This window comes from Tenrec ecaudatus, chromosome 6 (genome assembly GCF_050624435.1).
Source record: "Tenrec ecaudatus isolate mTenEca1 chromosome 6, mTenEca1.hap1, whole genome shotgun sequence".
NCBI classification, from domain to species: domain Eukaryota; kingdom Metazoa; phylum Chordata; class Mammalia; order Afrosoricida; family Tenrecidae; genus Tenrec; species Tenrec ecaudatus.
Window position 1 is genome coordinate 153626440 of NC_134535.1, and position 20873 is coordinate 153647312.

Below are 20873 nucleotides of genomic sequence, written 5' to 3' on the forward strand. Positions count from 1 at the left end.
TTGGGGGGAAGTCGTATGACCTAAGTACTTGTGTTTTGGTGTGGAAGGCAGACCTCTGAGCTCATACACACATCATACAGGCATCTGACATTGGCTGGATACCCTACATGAAAACTTTGCAAAGCAGTATTTTCACAGGAGTCCCTAATACCCAGAGACATTAGAAGCACCCTCATAAAGAACTAGCACCTGTGTCTAGGCATATTAAGGAATGAAAAGACAAAGCACTCAGTGAGGGATGTGGCCCTAAGAATGTGTGGCAGGGCTTGTCCACCCACAGGACTAAGAGATCCAGCAGGCAGCGCTTGAGGCCCAGGTGGAAGCTTCTTGCAGATGCCTAAGTGCCGGCTCTGCTGTGAAGTGAGGAACCATAAATATCTCTGCCCCCTCAGCTGTGCAGCTTTATTAAGCTTTAAATTAGTTCAGGACTATTAAGAGGTTCCAGTTGCTTCTAGGTCAGGGGCATCTCATAAAGCGCAGGCTGCCCATCCGCCGTGCAGGCGATGATGTCTCGATAGCAGGAGCCCGGGACCCTCTGGCAGTCCTGACACTCTAATGCATTAGGGAATTTGCCATGGTTCCGTCTGGTGGGGCCAAGGGACTTCTCATTTTCTTGACGATAAATGAGTTTCAGAGGGGAGTCTACAACAAAACTCCTATCACATGCAGGGGTCATTAAAACCCCCCTTGGCCGGGAGGTATTCACATGCTTTCAAAAATTTCCTACTACGCGGAGGATGATGGATGCTAAATGAAGAAACATTTCCTGGGGGGGGGGGTGTCTCAGGTATGATATCCACCCCCCAATCCAAGAGCTTCCAGGGCCTAAGGAATTGTGAAAATCTTCCTGCTGCCATGTACAATGCTTCTATTGAAAAGACATGAGGCAGAGGTGGCAGGCACACTGCTGTCCCTTGTATGATATCTCTTGGTTTCACCACTGACCAAATGCGTCCTAGGGCAGGCCTCCTCTCTCAGCCCTGGGGTGCGCGAGAGGTGTAGAAAACACGGTCCATTTTACAGAAGAGGAGGAGGAAAGACATAGAGGACTCTCTGCTCCAGATCTTGGTCTGAACTGACACACTATTGGTGATGAAAAGTTTCCGTTTTTAAAAAAGACTACACAAGTCACAATTCACACACAGAGTCTGTCCGGCAATCAATCACCAAGGGGATTGTGTAAAGGAATTCCTTTAAAAACCGAATGCTAGGATGCCTTTGAAGTGTCCAGAGTAGTTGCAGGCACATAGCAGATGCTCAGTAAATGCTTGTGGAGTGAATGAAACACACACACAGTTGGGGCAGTGACGTATCACAATGACTTACAACCCCAGCAGTGTTGAGGACCGTGAAGTGAGTCCCGTGATATCAAGAACCCTTCTAGCACAGTGGGTCTCAAGCTTCCTCGTGCCGCGGCCCTTTCATACAGTTCTTCATGTGATGGTCACCCCCCCCAACCATGAAATTATTTTTGTTGTCACTTCATCACTGTAATTTTACTACTGTGATAAAATGGGTAACCCCTGTGAAAGGGTCATTCGACCCCCAAAGGGGTCATGACCCACAGGTTGAGAACCGCTCTCCTAGAAGGCTGTAGAAAAGGCTGAAATTTGCAGGGAACACACAAAGGGTGGGCTGTCCGCTCTGTCACACCAGGGGTATGAAATTCTTGGTGGGCTTCACCCTCCCAATGGACAGCTCCTTTCAATCAATTTGTAGGACCTTCCCTGACTGAATCACTACAAAGGGGAGCTAATGAAGAAGGCAGTTTAGAGCGTCACTTCTCTGGTAACAAACAACGAAAGAAGATGGGCACCTGGAAAAATCAGGATGACAAGAGAGTCCAATCATCTGGAAGGGCGCACCTGCCCCTATAAAATAACCACACCCCAACAAGCTACATACGCTCCTGCTTTCTCTAAGTCGCGTGGGCCTGCCCATAGGGGATGGGAGTTAGTGAGGCACCATAATTAAGGGGAGCTTTTAGAGGCTGATCTGTTGACACGTCATCTTTCAAAAGCCCACGTTAGAGTAGGTGGTTCTATTGAAAAGGAAATGCCACGAGACTCTCGCTTATTCTTTATCATGACATCAGGACATTATGAAAGTTAATCTTCGTAAGACGCCTAGAAAGAAAAAATTGCTTTATGTAACGTTATTCTAAGGTAGGTGAGTATTGATTCATTCTTCAGAAAGCTGTCACACCTCAACATTCTCCTGTCACGTGGGGTTCCAACTAAACCAGGGGTCGCTAGGTGGGCGTACCGCCCCCCACTTCAAAAGTGTCACCAAGACAGACTTGAAGTGCTTCTTAGGGAGGTGTGCACTGTAGTTGATCAAATACATTGCATTTAAACATGTGTCTAGAACATTTTTGCTTTGATATTCAATTCAATTAAGACTTTTTTTTTGGGGGGGGGGGCGGCGCCTGCCTGCAAAGCACTGGGGTAAACACAAAGGGGATTACACGTAACAACCAACTGCTCCAATGGGGCAAGAGTGTCCACAAGGAGGACAGGGATAAGCTGTATGCCCAGACAAGACTCTGCAAAGAAAGCAGGGGATGTGCTCTAGTGGATGTCTGTAGAATGTACTTTGGTAGCTCAGGACTAGGTACTGCTGCTCCCTCCTCCCAGCTGCTTTTTCTGCCCTCCAGGAGGTTTCTCATAGTTGCTTGAAAGGAGCATCTATTGGACATAGGCTCAGATGGAGCTAAGTATTTAGGGGGAAATATCATATGGAAGTGATTAATTCTTATAAGCAGGCTTTGTAGCGGGGGTGGCGATTAAAGAACAATTTTTATTAATGAGTACTATGCATTTTTTGTGCTGCAGTTTAATTTATATGAGCAAACTACAATTTTCATACTGTGCCCTAAGAGCACCGGTTTTATACCGTACATATCTATCTCCCTAGATACCAACAGGACAAAACAGGAACAAGGTGGAAGAGTTTCCTAAGACATGGCGGGGAGCTGGCTCTGGAGGTGAAGGGGCCAGCGAGGTCCCAGGCATATAGGCTAGAGGAACAGTGAGGATTTCCTGAAGGAGCTAGGGGGGCACCCTGCTTGGGGTGGGATCACTGCTGGCAGGCAGACGACCAGGGAGGATCCTGAATGTCATGCTAAGGAGCTTGTTTTACATTTGTCTAGACCGTGGGGAAAGAGTCACTTGATTTACACTCATCTAGACCATGGAGAAAGAGACCTGGGGGCGTAATGGGTTACACGGTGTGCTGGTCACCGCAGTCAGCGGTTCAAAGCATCAGCCATGAGAGAAGGATGCTGCATTCTGCTCCGGTCTTGAACTACAGCCTCTGAAACCCAAGGGGGCAGTTCTACTTCCTCCCATTCGTGTCGTTCGGAGTTGACCTCAAGGCAAGAGCAAGTTTGGATTTTTCAGTTTGAGACCTCAGCGCAAGAAGGAGGAAATGTCAGGATCGACGGTGTTTTCTTTCCCCCACAGTGTGCAAGGTGTATCAGGAGCCGCACGGAGGCTACGGCAGTGCAGACAGGCTCCAGGTATGAATGAGACCCAGTCTTGTGTCTTTCCAAATGTGCAGGTGTGTGAGAACCGCTGTTCTTTGGTGCAAGAGAAAGCAGCCCCGTGGGGCTGCTAACCCACCCAGGAAACCACGAGCCAGAACTGTCTCGGTGGCAGTGGGTTGGATTACTGCAAACCAAGTCTTGCAGCCTTTACGATCCTTTAGACCAGGGGTCCCCAAATTTTTTAACAGGGGCCCAGAACACTGATCCTCAGACCGTTGGAGGGCCAGACTATCGTTTTTAAAAAAAAACTGAACAAATTCCTATGCACACTAGGCAAGTCAGCTGCTAAGCAGGACAGGCAGCAGCGGCAAAAACACCCTGCGGGTTGGATAAATGTCCTCGGCGGGCCGCATGTGGCCCGCGGGCAGTAGTTTGAGGACCCCTGCTTTTAGATGCTGACCACATGCAGCAAGGGGTGGAGATGGTAATGAAGACTTTGTTCCAGTTGGGGTAGTTGGAATCGTTTCAAAGAGAGTAACTTTAAATACCACCAAAGGGCACATAGGAGTGGTCCCAGCGTCCCACTTTTAAGAGTGTCTGTCCAGAACCCGGGGGTGGGCCTCAGGCTGGGCACTGTTCTCTGGAGGAGAAAGGCAGGTCATTCTGGACAGAGAACCAGTTGAATATGGCGCCCGTTGATATGTGCGGGGAGGTGGCCTTAAAGATCAGGACCATGCCTCAGGAGAGGTGAGTGCGATGAGAGCAGGCAGGGGGACAGGTTTGTGGAAAGAGCTGACTTTGGAGGCTGTGGAATCAATATAGCAGCCCTGGGGGTGTGGCTTTGCCTGTCTCCACACACCCCGGCACCCTTTCATCTGCTGGTCTGTTGATCTCTCTCTCTCAGGACCTCACGCTCCACCTTCTGTCACTGTCACTTCCACGTGCAAGTGTGGGGAGGGGCAGAGAACAGAGCCCAACATTCGCATCGACACACCTGACCTGCACAAAGTTGAAGACTTGAAAGTGTAGGTTCGATTTACTTCACATGATGTGGGGGCTCTCGGATGGTACACACGCAGGCAAATATAAGGGGTAACAAAAGCCCCTTGGAAACTGGGAGAGGTTATAGGCTGACTTCGGGGATGAATTCTGTTTCCTATTGTCCACTTGGCTGTCCAGCTGCTGCTGCTGGCCCGTCTGACACCCTGGTGATACGTTTAAGGTGTGGGCATTGAAGATAAAAAGCCTTTGGTCTTCCCTACGGGAGGCGAGCAGGGGATGTCTGAGTGGCATTGAAAATAGCTCCAGTCTCTTCTGACCTCAAAGAGTCCAAAAGGAAGCTTCGCTGTTTCCTTAGAACTTTGTGTCTGTCACAGCCTTCAAGGTGGCAGGGAGCGCCTTGAAGATGGACGGGCCAGGTGGGGGGTGGATATTGCCTAGAATTCAAAGTGAAGACTATTCGAAAAGCCAACAGTGGGAATAGGGGGTGGGGGTGGGGGGCGAAAAACGATTCCTAGTATTTTAAAATACCTTACACGATCGAAAGACATGATCTCTTACCCTGAAGTGTGCACTTGACCGAGTCTGAACTTGTTGAGCATTCGGAGAATTTTAAAATATCCTTCATTTTTAAGAGGTGGAAACAGAAGGGGTAAGTGAATGCAGTGTTATGTCTTGGGCAGAAGTGGCAAGGAGATGTTCCCATGTAATAATAATAATAAATAATGCGCTCTCTCAAACTTTCAAAAATTACCAGACAAAAACAGCAACCCGACTACCAGCTGGGTAGAAGGCAAATATTCTTATCGTTCTTCAAAGCCTTAGAGATGGAACGCTTCTCTACATGAACACAGCAAGACATTCCTCATAAAACCGGGTGACAATCAGGTAAGAAGAAATGACCAAGGCATTACATGAACTAACTAGGAGATAAAAATAAACCAAAATCATCATATCAAAATGAAAGATAAGAAACTTGGTAAAATGAGGTTTCGAAAGACCTGTGAGAAACTTAGACAAGACACAATGTACAGTTATTCGGATTCGAGGCTTTGGTGATTTAACTTCCAATTTTATTCACTACTTTTTGATTATTTTGTACAAAACACTTATCTTAACCGTGGGCAATTTAAACTGTTTTAATTTTTATTTCAAGGCTACGAGACAAAGGCTACTTATTGCCTAAGGGGGTTTAAAATAAATAAACAAATAAAAATGAAAGCTTAATCTTTTCATGTTTTCAAGCAAGGGCTTTAAAATCATTCATTAAAATGCTGTAGGGGGACTTTCCACGGGTATGCAAAATTGCAGCACTAGATTTACAATTATTCAAAAAATTAAGAGTTTGGAAAACTGGATTGTCCCTTTTTTTTCCCAGAGCCCTTTGTCTGAAACTTAAGAAATGGTTCTTCCCACCGGGGATCAGAGCAGAGACCCAAAGCCCATTGTAGACAATGGGACATCCCCTCACAGAAAGGTCACAAGGTGTGAAGAGTCAAGTGGGGAGGGAGGGGCACACAAGATCACAATATTCCTCTGGTTCCTTGAGACTTCCTCACCCCCCACTTCCATGACCCCAGAACTGCCTTTCACTGTGGCCTAGACCGGAGCATGCTCACACCAGTACAGATAAGAGCTCATGACACAAAGAATCCAAGAACAGTAAGGGAGTATCAACACCAGGAGGGCAGGGGGAAGGTGGAGAGAGGAGGGGAGGAAGAGGGAAGGGATCAGAATGATTGACACATAACATCCCCCACCCATACCCCAGGGGGACAAACAACAGAAACCATGGGGGAAGGGAGACAGCAGATGGTGTAAGATATGAAAATAATAATGATTTATAATTTATCAAGGGGTTATGAGGGTGGGGGGAAAAAGAGGAGCTGATACTAAGGGCTCAATAGAAAGCAAATGTTTAGAAAATAACTGATGGCAACATACAAATATGCTTGACGCAATCGATGTATGGATTGTTGTAAGAGCTGTAAGCGCCCCCAATAAAATGATCTTTTAATGGAAAGGATTAAAAAAAAAGAAAGAAAGAAATGGTTTTTAAAAACAGGCACAGAAAGGCCTGTGTGGGGCGGCGGCGTGAAACTTCAGTGACTTTTCACCATTTGCCGGGACTTTTGAACGGACCAACTGCAAGCTCTATTGATTACCGTCAAAGAAATCAATCATGGCATTGGCAATGAGGACTGCTCCCAACCCACTTTCATTTCATAGCAAATTGCTCTGATTAAGTGGAGAGCCATGAATTCTACTCACCACATTTTCCGTGACTTTGAGAAAGTCCCCAATGGAAATTAGACAAATAATTTCTTTCACTTACACGTCAGATTTTTTTTTTGGTTACACTTAAGAAAAATAATTGAAATGTAGATTTAAATCATTTCTGCCGGCTACCCTTCAGGATTCTAATGAAATACTTGCAGCTATTATGCAAAGCATTCCTCAATAGTGGGGAGAAATCACTGTCCCTGAACCCCAGTCAGTGGAATCGGCAGAGGAGCCACAGCCGCCTTTGAGAGCAGCGGGAGAAATATGCTGCTCGTGATGGGATCAGATATGAGAAGGGACAAGAGAACCTAGTTTTGAAGGTGCATTTTCCACAACAGTCTCAGGGGGGAGGGGGGAGACCTCAAAAACTAGAAATGTCCAATGTGATTTATTTCTGCCAAACACTAGGGCCTCCATCCCACTTTTTCAGGAGGTTACAACCTTCTCCCGACACACTGCCTGAGCGGGTTCCTAAGCGTTTGTGGAAGAAGTCCGTTATTGGTTCGTTTTGTTTTCATCTAAACGTGTGGAAGGGCTCCCTCAGCCCTCTGCCCGCTTGGAGAATGAATGGATGCTGTTCTTCTTCGGATGTGAATGGGGACCCTCGCTCCCTCCACCCTTGGCCGCAGTGACTGGTCTGGGCTCACACCACGCTCCCTCCAGCCTCAGGGACCCTGCACGCGCTCTTTCCTCTGTCCGGGAGACTTCCACGGAAGTGCCTACATGGCTGTCTTCCTTTAAAAATCGTTTAGGTGAAATGGTACAAGTCAAGCCTGCTCCGTTTGATGGTTCCCAGCCGTGATGGGCAGGGCACACGGGCTCCGTGTGTGCACCATGGCATCCACTCACTAAACTCTCTGCCCGCCACCTGCCTTGTTTTGGTTGCAAAACTGCTTTTGCCACTTTGGTCTTATGTAAATGATTTGTTATTTTTGTTTTAGAGAACACATTACTCAAAGGTGACAACCTTTATTTTTGAGCTCAACTGCTGCTTCAAGGTGACTCCAGGGGATAGCTGCCATTCAAGGTGTGAGGGGTACCTCAGGGCAAGGCTTCCTACTTCCTTCTTCAGGTGTGTGCTCAGATACGTCTTAGGCGAGGAGACGTCCTTGACCACACTTAGTTATATAGCCTCTGTCAGCCTCCTCCACAGCCTCTACCTTACTGTCTTGTCTCCCTTCAGACCCCTTATCTGCCACATTTAGATGATGACTCCCAGAGGCCGCATGTGATAGAGTTAGAAACCCATCCCCCACCCCAACCCCACCTCGTCACTCGCTGCCATCGCGCTGATTCCAACTTGACTCATAGCAGCCCAGTAGGGCAGGAAAGAACCGCCCTGATCGGTTTCTGAGACTGGAACTCATTATGGGGAGTAGAAACCCCTGTCTTGTTCCCAAGGAGCAGCGGGTGGGGTCACACGGCTGACCTTGTAGTTAGCAGTCCAATGGACTACCACTATGACACCAGGGCGCCTAGAACTACCCTGTAGGGTTTTCTAAATTGAATTTTTTACCAGAGCAGAGTCTATGGGCCTGCTAGGTGGGTTTGAACTGGCAACCTTTGGGTTAGCAGCTGAGAATTTAACCGTTGTGCCACCAGGACTTCTTATCCCATATATTATCATACACTTATTAGCTTGCTGTCTGAATTCCCATAGAGAAGAGCAGCGATGCTTTCTGCCCCACTCACTGCTCTATCTGCAGCAGCTGGGACAGTGTCTAACATTACATGTGTACAGGCACCTAGCGGATGCTATGTATTGAAGTGTATTATCTACAGGTCTGCATGCATCAGCTTCCCCCTGCTTTCGGTCTGAACGTCTTAAACTGGCCTGTCTTCTTTTAAAGAATGCATGCCTTCATAATGATTTTGATACCACAGTTGAACAACATATTCTAATAGAGTTACACGAATCGCATAAACAAACAAAAGACTACATCTTGTTAATATAAAAATGCTCCTCTATGATAATGCTCTGCCTTTGGAATAGCAGAGAATTCTTAATATCACCACAATATGAAATGTTATCACATTAAATTACTTAAGGACTGAGGGGCCAAACAGTGGCTGATACTGTTTTTTGCTTCTCTTTTTTCTCAACCTTATAATATCGATGAGTTGGTCGCTCCCTTCTGGTTCCCTTCCCAGGATAAAGGAGGACAAGGGTGGACAGCTTACAATAATTAACTTGTGCCAAAATAAAGTCACTCCTTTAAAAAGAAAGCTTCTTTACTTCTATATAAACGAAACATAAAACACTCAGATTACAAACTGAGTTTTTCCTTCCCCAAATAAAACAAAATGTGGTTAAAGTCATCTGCTTCTCATGAATATTGTAATTGCATATATATATATATATAATACTCTGTGTGATTTTAGTGGAAGTACTTCTCAGTCTTCTCATGGTGGCAAATTCTTACTTTAAGAAAACACCCTCCAATCTGATTTATAAAGCAAAACCAATTGGAGAGTCCCCCATTTTTTTTAAAAGAAGAATCACCCTTAATTTTTAAGGGGGTAATTTATCATGCCAAAGATGTTTCTTTCTCAACAAGAATCATTAGAGGATTTATTTAAATAAAGAGTTTACATTTTTAATAAGATCTATAACTTAATTTACTGGAAAAATATTACTTAAAAGTTTATTTGTCAAGAACACTCTATTGATTTTAGCGAGATCACCCATAATCATGATATGTTCTGGAAGGAAAGTTAGAGAATGATGTCTATACACACATGTGCTGAGAGATCACAACACATTAAAGATGAATCTGCTAGTTTCTTCTAAGTATCTCTTAGGTTTCTCCTTGAAAACCCGACGCTCTCAGGGTGACAGGTTGCGCACAGAAGCCCAGGGCCTGGTGTGCTGGCAGGGTCACAGGTTCAGAGAACATGCTTCCCACCTCCTGAAGTGAAAGCCTTAAAAACAGAACAAAAACACCTGAAAAGCTGTTTCTGTCGTGTGCATTACCTTCTACTGTGTGTTTTCCTGCAAGAAAGCCCTACTCCATCGATGCTATTTCAATACTTAGTTAATCTTTGGGGCTTAGCTGTCAGAGGGTCATTCGATTTTCAAAGTTAGAAGGCAGCGTGGACATTGTCCAGACCAACTCCCTTTGTGTAACAGAGAAGGAGGTGAGATCGTCTCTCAAGGTCTAGAAAATCCTGAAAAGATGAGAAGTTAGATAAATATTTCAGTGTGTGTGTGTGTGTGTGTGTGTGTGTGTGTGTAACAAATCATGGTATCTAAGCAACCGCACTCTGCCTGGCATGTATGAGAAGAAATGTACCATCTGCTTTTGAATGCAACACAATTTTGGAAGGGCAACAAGGCCTTCGATTACATAATCCAGAGAGTCCAGAACTTGCCTGTAAAAAAACAGAAATGTTCCTTTTTTCTAAACCAAGGTTTTAAAAATCGAAAGTGAAGGATGGAGCTGGCATGACATACAGCACACTGGAATGATCAGAGGTGTTTTGAGATTTAGCAGAATTTTTAAATTCTTAAATTTAATTAAATTTAAATTCTTAAATTTAAATTCTTAAATTCTTAAATTTAATTCTTAAATTCTTAAATTCCGAAAAAGGAAAAGATCAGGATTAAACAACAGATCATCTGGAGTCTTGCATAATGCTAAAGATTTAACAGTGAGATTAGAATGGATGGTGTAGACATGGTGCTAAACACAGGGAATCGCTCATGTAGTGGATTCCTTTACTGGAAACTTTTTCCTTTGGTCCTTGGAAACGAAAGCACACACATTCACACTCTGTTTCGCGTGAAGGAGCGCACGAACGAATATCTCAAAGAACCCCGATGCCCAGGGGTAACTCCTGCTTCTGTCCTGAACACGTCTACCTCTGTCCAGGTGTACGGACTGCTCGCCCTGCATCATCTGAACGGGAAGAGCAGCGTCTCTTACCGGGACTCGTGAGGGCTCCCAGGGCGCTGTTGGTTGTTGAGAGAGGGTTTGCATTGCTGGTGGTGGCTGAGGTCTGGGCCGCGGCTGCAGCTGCCGCCAGTGTTGCCAGGTTCTGTAACTGTAAAGCATTCATGCCTGTGGATGGGAAGAGAAACGTGGTTTTAGCAACCTGGCTAGCTTCTCCAGGTCCCAAACAAGAGAAGGCTTAGGAAATCATCGGGGCAGATGACAGGCGCAGACGAGCCGTGCACTAATCCCTGTGAGGCCATACAGGCCGAGGAGCTGCCTTGGTGATCCGTGCAGTCAGCCCATGGGGATGGACTCTCCATCCTCCTCCAAGGACCCCATGCTGCCGTGATTGGGGTGCAGCTAAATTCCATAGCTCTTTCTGGTATATTCTTCTACTTCTAGAGACCCAAAGCAGCAACCTGGGGTACCTGAGTCCACCCCTACTTCTCACCCCCTGTGGGGCTGTCTTTACAGAATACACTCACCAACTACCTCTGCTCTCAGCTGTAGAGATAACCAGAAAAGACAAACAGCCACAGCAGGGCCTTGTCTACTGGCAGGGTCTATCATGCAGCTGCCAATCCCCTCTCCACAAAAAAACCCCAAACAATAAAAATCCACACACCAAAAGATAGGCAATCTGGGCTTGGGCAGCTGAAGAATGGCATTCAGGGCAATTCTCAATCCAACCACAGCTCCCAAATGTATTTGGCCCGCGACTTCATTTAAAAGATTATTTAGCACCCTCCCTGGCCAACATTAATAATGTTTGAACTCTAGCCCATAATCCAGGATAAAGTATAGGTATCTGTTTTTGCAGCAGACCCCACCCCCAATCCATTACGCCAGAGCCCTCTAGGGGGCAGTATAGCCCACTGCGGGAAGCAATGTTCTACACTCCACAGCTGCCCCTATGGAACACCAAACGAAGATGACAGCTTAGAGCTTAGAAAACTCGTGCTCTGAAATGGAACCGATAACGGGTTCTAATCCTGCCTCTGTCATTTTCCCAGCCAAATGACTTTAGGCAACACACGTAATCTCTTTGTTTCTTGACCAATGAGTGGCGATCTGAACTGAATCTTACCTCAATGTGCTCTTGTGCAGATTAAATAGAAGGATGAGGGCAGACGACGTAGCACAGTCTGTGCCATAATATACATACCCCAACTCATGTTAGCTATAGGGTCATCCAAGCATTGGGCTGCTCCTCATAAGGTCTCTAGTTCAAACTCACCAGCTGGTCAAAGCCACGGGGGAAAGATGGGACTGTGGAATCCCGTAAAAATGGACAGCCTCCGAAACCCCACTTAGGCTCACTCTGAGTTGGATTCAACAGGATAGCAGTGGGTTTTTGGTAGAGAGTTGCCAGGAGTCCTGATGACTCAGTAGGTTAAGTATCATGCTGCCAACCTTTGAAAGACCAGCGGTTCAAATCTACCAACGGCTCCTCAGGAGGAAGATGAGGCAGTCCGCTTCTGTAAAGACCTACAATTTCCGAAACCCTCTGGGACATTTCCGCTCGGTTCCATTGTGTGTAAGAATTGACTTGACAACGGTGCCTTAGTGCACAGTGAGATGTTATGAGTTAGAATTGATGAGAGAGCAAGGAGGTTTATTATTGTAACGAGGTTCGTTATTGCGATGAGCGTTGGCCTTCTCTCTCCAGTCCTAATTTGAGCGTCAACTCTAAAACAGGTTCATACCGGCAGTATGGGTTCAAAGAAAGATCCCCTGGTGGCCCAGAGGCCATGCCAGCTTGAAGTCAGTCACTAGCCACTCCTCGAGAGAACAGGAGTGGCAGTCTGCTTCTGTACAAAGTCCAGCAAAGGAAATCAATCTTCTGGGGCAGTTTGATGCTGTCTTATAGACTTGCTTCGGGTCATGTTGATTCAGATCACAGGTAGTAGGTAGGGACTCAAATAATATTTGATGAATAAAAGAGTAAGTGATAATGGCCGTACCTTAATCCTCTTAGAATTTTTAAAAAGGGTCTACCTTTAAGTAGAGTGAATCTCTGATGAGTGAAAATTAAGGGGAAAAAATGGAAACAAGAAATGAACATTCACAGAACTTGAGGGTGGGATTAGCAGAGAGCTTTGGGGCAACAATCTTGCAGGGAGGCTGGCTGTGTGTCTGGGTGGGGGTCTGACCGGACCTGGCGCCTGCAGAGCCCACTTTTCATGTCTTTCATCCTCCCCCTTCCGTGTAGCTGCCCTGTCCTCCAAGAACTCAAACTATTTGTCCCGGATTCACGTCACAGTCTGAGCAATGAACCTATTTGCAAGAAGCAGGAAAGCGTTCTTTCCTTTATGTAGCGGGACTGGATAGACACAGATATTGGATTCTAGTAATCGGCCTAACTTTACCTTCTTCTCAAATCTGATACTTAATGTCTATTGAGCAAATTTAATCTGCTCTAGTCAGAGTGGCCTGATGCCTGTGTCTGCCTACATGGGGAGTGAATAGCAGGGGGTTGGGGGGTGTGTGTCGAGAGAAGCTCTATCAACCTCTCTGTGCATGTCCCAAGGCCTGATGCAGCCCTCAGCATGAGCACGGCTCACAAGGAAGCAGATGTGCTAAGCAGAGAGCATGCGCGGCCTACTTCTATACGCACAAGGAACGTCGATGTCTTGACTGCAAAGGGGGTTCTGATTTTGATCTATCTCTAGAGCTCTCAAACCGCTTTTCAGAAAAAAAAAATTATTCAGAGTTACCTCCACCCCGCCCCCCTACTGGCCCCTGGCAATGAACAACTTTTGCATAATCCACAATAAAGTGTAGGTATCTGCGCTCCTCTCCCCCAATCTTTCCAGTGCCCTACAGGGGGCAGTTTTCCCCACTTTGGGAAACACTATCTTTTTCCAGGTGACATTCAGACAGGTTGGCTAATGATGGTGAAATCCAAGCAACTATGTCTCAAAGCCCTCAAATACTGTGGACTCCGGTGAATATCTGCAACCAAAGTGCTAACTTCTGGCAAGTCTGCTTTATCCAGCAATTGCAACTGGGAAGAACACCCTCTGTCATGCTCAGGGATCAAAGGTCAACCAGGGTCCTGTTTATGGGAATGTGGGAGCTGAGGAAGCACTGCCTTATTTTTTCAGTAGTACTTTAGAAAAGGGGAAAGGAAAGAAATAGGGAAGTTGCCGGGCATTTGTGTGGACCTACTCAGTGAGTGGTGCTGACTTCCTAGAAGCAACTTGAATGCTCTTCCCACATGTTGAGAGCTAGACATTTGAGTTAGTTACTCTGTGAAGAGGGGAGACACATTTGTTCGGTGCTCTCTGTCCCCTTGTGGCCCTCTTGCGAATGATGCTGTCTCTTATGTTTTAATGATGTAAACCAGATGACCCCACTACACCACCAACAGATGGTTGAGTACAAAAGAGGGCCTAATACTGGCATTAAAACTTTTAACAGCTATCTGGCACAAATAAGCAATAAGCAGCCCTATTATTGTAGGCTCAGGTCACAGGTTCCTCTTCCAGAAGTATCTCTGACCTTTCTGAGACAAGGGCCACGAGGTAGGTTCAGAGTCAGATCACAGAATTCCAGAGCTGGAAGGAACTGTCTACAGTGTCCAGCTGAACCCATTCGCTTGGGCCAGTGGCAGTCAGGTGCTCAGCCAAGGCTCTCGGCCTGCAGGCAGCAGGATCTCCTGACTCCTAGCTCAGTGTTCTCTGCACACATCACCGCCTTCCTTTGAAGACCAATCTAGTACATTTGGCAAGGGCACTTTCTGTGCGCTCTTGAAAACTCTCTTCTTTGTTCAAGACTCTGAGTGTGTGTGTGTGTGTGGGGGGACTCCTAGCATATCCTACTTTACATAGCCTACTCTGATCTACTTTGTAAGTATTTCTCTGTCTTTGTAACTATGTCTTTTGAGAACTCGTAGGGTTGTAGGGACAGGTGTAAATAGAATTCTTACTTTGCCTCGCTTAGCGCAAGAACAGACTGGAAACCTTTCCCACGATTTAACCACGGCATGTGCAACCAGTGGAAGTGGCCATGATGAAGAATTTGCTGCCTGTCGGGAGGGGCTGTTGGATGGTTTTCAAACTGGTTCTTCCTGGCTCCGTCATGGCGGATGAAGTGCAAAGATGGCAGTGGCCCCACTCAGAGACGTTGCTGACCGCACTGCTCTGAACGTGGGGGGCTCGCCACAGTCCTGCCAGCACCCCGATCTTGTGTATCTGGTTCCTGACCAGGCTCACTCCAGCTCGTCCTCCACATCTCCTTTGTCTCCCATTTCAGGACTTTAACCCGCAGATGTCCCTATTCTGAATATCACGACAAATCACACAAATGATAACAATTCTGATCCCTTCCTGTTTCTTTTTTATCACCTCTGATAAAGCCCGTTCGAATCCGTTCAAAGCCCTCCTTCAAGGGCCAAGTGGGAGTTTTGTCGGAAAGCTGGATGTTCCTAACCCATGGACTGCCTGCATTAAGTTCCATGAGGCCCAAAGTTTTGTCTTTGTCATCGTCCAGTCTACTTAAATACACACCAACAGCAGTGCTGTGTAGATAGCAGGTGACAGGGAAAGTCTTTGTGGATGAAGGAACAGGTAACCGAACTCATGGCATTTTCCTAACTTGCTGCAGAGATTGTTGTGTTGTCTGCAATCCCAACCCCGTTTCGTTTTCCCCATTCTTGGTTAATGCTTCAGTATTCACAAGAGCATCAAATATTGATGGTTTTTCTTCACTCGTTAATTAACCTATTTTACAAATATTTATTAGGACAGTGTTAATTCCTTATCTGACCCACCAATGCTCATTAAAAGACAAAAGTCTTAGAGCCAAGTCCCTAACAATCAGGTACCAGTGTGTCTCATCCTTGTGGAGCTTAAGGCTCTACTGAAATCCCTCTTCAAAATTCCCCTTCCCACATTTCACCACCAGAATCCTGGTCAACCTTTTCTCTGCTTCCACCTGGGAAGACAAGGCAGAAGGAATGAAGCGGAGAGATTCTGGGGTATCACCCTGAAAAGGGGCAAGTGATGCACACAACCAAGATAAAAGCCAAAGGAGGCGCAGATGAGGAGGGCAAACGCGACTCAACCATGGTCTCCAACATCTGAGGGATTTCAGAAAAGATGGAAGAGCCAGCCAGGCATTTGCTTGCCTGACTCCCTCCCTCCCTCCCTCCCTTCCTTCCTTCCTTTCCAACCAGTCGACCGAACCAGAAGTTACAGGGTGGCAGGGGGTTCATAATGGAACCTCATTGTCTGCCCTCTTTCATTCCTTCCTTGGTCCTTGTGTTTGTGCCTGTGAGTTTATCTCAATCTGCTCCTCGGCCTGAGAAATGCAGACTGTGTGCCCAGAGATGGGAAAGGGGAGCTTCGTTTCCTGCCTTTATGGTTTGGACCCCCTATTCTCAGCCATGACATCCCACATTTACATTTTTGTTTTCTTCAATGCCGGGGCTGGTAATAGCATCTCCTTCTTGACCACATACTCATTCCCGAGGGCTTACGATGTACAACATTCTCTGCATGGTAACAACAGTGGTGAGAGCAGGAGCAGGGACCGCCATGTGCTGGAGGCTGCACAAACTGGTCAGAAACAGGGACAGGCTGTGTGGTCTTCCTTCTCCGTGTCTGTCCACCCCTGAGGCGACAGGAGTCAGGAGAAGCCTTCGGGTTACAGCTGACTCGTGGGCGTGAGCTGGACAGGTCTTACCCACTTGGACCACTGTGGGAGCCATTGCTTCATCTAAATCTCTTTCTAGAGACAAACCCATAGCAGCATCACTGCCTTTGCTCCCCTAGGGAACCCAGCATAACATGATAAACACATCGTTTCATTTACCAATTTTTGGCTATTAATAAGGGTGTATTGAATGATAAAAATTCAAATAAAAATATATAGAGAAAGAAAGCAACGGTCTGACTCCACCCCTGGGATGGCTACTGCTGTGGTTAGCTGATCCCTGCCTCATGGGACCCCCTGCACAGCCAAATGACATGCTGCCTGCCCTTAGATCATCCTGTGAGCAGTTGGCCAGAGCACCACGGAGATCCATAGGGTTTCTGCGGGTAGACCCCATTTCTTTTGTTCTAGTCCATCTTATTCCTGAAGGTCCTTTAGCTCTGCTGAAACCTCTTCAACATCCCAGCAATGCCCAATCCTCCATGACTGGCAGGCTGTGCGTGAGATGCACCGGCTATGGCTCTGTCCTGGAACCGCTGCATAAAGGGTGGCCCCCTCCCACAGCCCCTGGCTTTCAGTGCTGCCTCCACCTCAACTGGGGGAACTGCTTACCTGTTTGCGCCTCTGATTTTCAAGGGGGATGAAAAGTGGGGTTTAAGACAGAACCACCTCTTAGGATGATGAGATTGAATGAATCAATACTTGTGCAGAAAGCTCAGTGTAAGTTCCTGAAGAAGATCCAGGAGCAAGAATATTGTCATTGTGTCACTTCAAGCAATAATGGCAATGGAAGTAGGCATAACATGCCAGGTCTGCTCCCCAGAGCTTTGCATGTGGGCTCTTCTTCACTACTGATAAGAAAGTCACATGACCTAGGAACGGTGACTGTCCCGTCACAGAAAGAAGGAACAGAGGCGTGGGGTGCTGAGAAAGGGCCACTCCCCAGAGGGCGCAGTTTTGGGTCAACATTCGGATAGTCCAGCTTTTGTTCCCAGGGTGCCTGTCCCCCTGAGAATTCCTTCTGCCCTCTGGGTGCTGACCTGGAGCTTTCCTTCCCTGTCGCCCTCTTCCTTAGGACTTGGTCGCCTTTTCCTTTGCATTCTGGAGAAGTTTATTTGGGGGTCAGGGAGGATCAAGATGATCAAGGGTAGGGAAACAGAGATTCAAGATGTAACGTGGACAAGGTGCACGATCCTCACAGAGTCCACCAAGCAGATGCTCTGCTTTCTCTTTCTCGGAGGAGCGGCTGGGGTCTCCAAAGCTACCGAGGGGCTGCCTAAGACACAGAATTGGGCTTCCCCGATCCAAAGAAATGAAGCGTGAAGAGAAGTCAAGGCGCAAGGCCACTATCAGTCCAAAGAACTACAAGATCACCTGAACGTCAGTCCGCACCACCTGGAGACCAGAGGAACTAGATCTGCCCCGGGCTGCTCCTGTGAATCACTTTGGAAGGGATCACAATCCAGGGTCCTGGATAGAGTGGGTGTCACACAAACGAAAACGAAAATTATAACAAAAGACCAGGCTTCCTGGCCAGAGACTAGTGGGACCCTCAAGACTAAGACCCTAGTCACCCTTCAAGTCGGGAAATGAATTCGCACCTCTCCTGGCTCCCTCCTATGGCCTGTGTTCCCACCAAACAATAGAGGCATCTACTTGGTGACTGTAACCCTCAGGGGATAGGAATTCCCCAGGAAGGAAAATAACAGCAAATAAAGGAAATATGGCCAGGGCCCTGAAAATAAATGCCCCTTCCCTTCTGACATTTACCCATAGTGGCCTTGTTCCTCCTTCAACAGAATGAAAAACAAAACCCAAACCAAAACCTCCCTGCCATCGAGTTGCTGCAGACACATGGCTACCCCACAGGACAGGAGGGAACTGCCCCAGTGGGTTTCTGAGGCTGTAACTCTTTACAGGAGTAGAAAGCCCAGCGGTCTCCTACGGAGGACTGGTGGTTCACACTGTTCACCTTGTGCTTAGCAGCCCCACACGTAACCACTACACCACCAGTGCTCCTGTTCCCACAGTGTAGACCGAGAGGAGCAGCAGGGCCAGACTGTACATAGTCCAGCACAAAGAAACCTAAGCCCTGCTTGGCACACACACTGGGTCTGGGAGACGGTGCTTTAAAATTCCGCGCTCTCTCAGTGTCTGGGTGTTCAAGCCAGAGTACAAGCAGTTCTGTCTTTGGTTCGGACTCTATCAGGAACTAGGAGTTAAGTTAGCAGTACCTCTTCATGATACCTGGCTCTCTACACAACTTCTGTGGGGGGAGGTCAGATGCACACAGGCATCCTTCCTGAGGGCCATCAGTTGCCAGACTGCAGTGGGCCTCACTCCCTGCTGTTAAGGACAATGGATGCCTGCAGTCATCTATTTGGTTCCTGTAGGTGGGGTTTACACCCTACTGATAATGGTTCCTACGGAGATCCAGAGAACAGGTCAAAGTTAAGCTGCCATCCTGTATCTAGGATCCGCCCATTTTGTCACATGTATACCCCAATCCTTCCTCTTCCTATTGCATGTATGTTCCTAGACCACCCCCTCATTACTGTATTACCTATAGCACAGTCCCTTCCTGTGACATATGTCCTCACCTGTAATTAGGGGGCTTGCATGTCCCCAGAGAAGATAAAAGCCTGGGCTAGCATTATAATATATATCTCTCTCGCTCCATGTGGACCATCAAGTGGGGCTGAGGTGAGCATGCTACTATGAATCATGTCTGACTCCATTTATTTCAATACTTCTATCTCTCATGCTCTCTATAACTTTACTATGATCTTTACTTATTATCACCGTACAATTGTGCCTACTGGACCCGTAATGATGTGTTAGGGGCTGACTTCCCCTGACAGACTTCATTCCTTACTTTCTTAATGTGGGCACCTCTGTGCATCCACAGTCCACCCCAGATATCAGCCTTCACGACTCTTGTCTTCTTAGTAACTAGATGGCCCGCAGCCTCTTTCTGGAGCACACTGAGCACACTCCAGACTGTGCTTGCCTACATTCCTCACCTGCAGTCAAGGGGTGTGAGCTAAAGCTCTTCGGGGTCTGTGAGCTGCCTGTGATTTTTGAAAAAAGTGCAGGATGTGTGTGTGCACTCGCATGTGCGGGCATGTGTGTAACATGTATGCACAAAAGGTTTGGTGGTGGTGGGTGCCCTTGAGTTGGCTCTGACTCATAGGAACCCTGTGCACACAGCATGAAACCCCGTGTGGTGGGTACACAATTGCAGGCGACTTGATAAACAGGGAAGGGGTGAAGTTTAGCTTGCCAATCAGGTCACGGCTTGATGATGGCTCCTGGTGGGTATGACCTTCTCATGAGAATTTCCTCCGGAACTTCCTCTCTGGAGGCAGGACACACACTCTCTCTCTGCTTCACATTCCTGATGACAAGCCACATGGAGCCACGGTGATGGCAGCCAGAGCCCTGGAGATGTTGCCACCGCCATTGGATCCACAGGACTTTCCACCCACCAGCCTGTGATCTTCCTGTACTTGGCATCATTGCATGTGCTGTATGAGTCTGAAGAGGAATTTATGGACTAATATTGGACAGATGGGCTAAAATTGGATATATGGACTTGGTCTGGACTAGGCTGGGATGTTTTCTCAATATACAATTGCTCTTTGATATAAAGTTCTCTTACACACATATGACTATCTCTGGATTTGTTTCTCTGGTCAGCCCCCACTAACACACACTGCTTGGTGTCCCTCTGCTCTCCCCATAAAGTGTTGAGACGCTTGAGCCCAACGGATAGGCAGAAAGTTTAAGAACCCCAAATTTCTCTAAAGAACCTGAAAGAGCCTAGTAGAAAACCATTATGCAAGAGGCGTGAGGGCGGGACAGAGGCTCTGTGACATGAGGAATTCATGCTGAGGATAACCACACACAAAAGGAAAGAGCAGATGCTTCTTCTATTCAGAACTAAGGCGCAGACACAGACATGCCAACAAAAGAACACCCAAGAAGCCAGAGACTCCCAAGTCATAGCTGCATTCCTGGGCACTGAACGCCCAAGCTGGCAGCTGAAGGGGGGGGGGAGGGAGGGGCCGGCCAGAGGCTGAACCTAAGGAGCAGAAGACAGCAGGCTGGTGGATACTTCAAAAGATCTCCTCCTCCCTCTGGAGAGGCCCCCTTCAGCAAGACACACGGCCGTGGGCAATGAATATACCTTATTCTTCTTCCTAGCCATTCAGGTGAGGATCCTTGGTGACTAGTGAAGATGCAATGGGATACTAATTACAAGGTCAGCAGTTTGAAACTGTAAGCCACTCCTTGGGAGAAAGACCAGGTGAGTAAAAAGTTCTCTCCTTGGAAACACATAGGGGACGCCCACCCTGTCCTACAGGGTCGAGGAGCGTGGGAATCAACTCGATGGCTGTGAGAGTCATGGGGATTAGCCTTCTTGGGTTAGAAATCCCACATGGCAATTTAGTCCATAGGTTGGGAAACTTAATTGGCCTACTGCCTCCTTTTCAGAAAACAAAACAACA

The 20873-nt window shown here is 47.1% G+C and overlaps 1 protein-coding gene across 5 annotated transcripts in view; it reads right to left on the reverse strand.

Annotated features, from left to right (window-relative positions):
* CELF2 (CUGBP Elav-like family member 2) overlaps positions 1–20873 on the reverse strand; it is a 635027-nt gene that overhangs the window by 40448 nt on the left and 573706 nt on the right. For all 5 annotated transcript variants that reach the window (XM_075552397.1, XM_075552393.1, XM_075552394.1 and 2 more), the window contains one exon: positions 10696–10830. In XM_075552397.1, coding sequence (XP_075408512.1) covers positions 10696–10830 — 135 coding nt within the window. The remainder of the gene's footprint in view (positions 1–10695; positions 10831–20873) is intronic.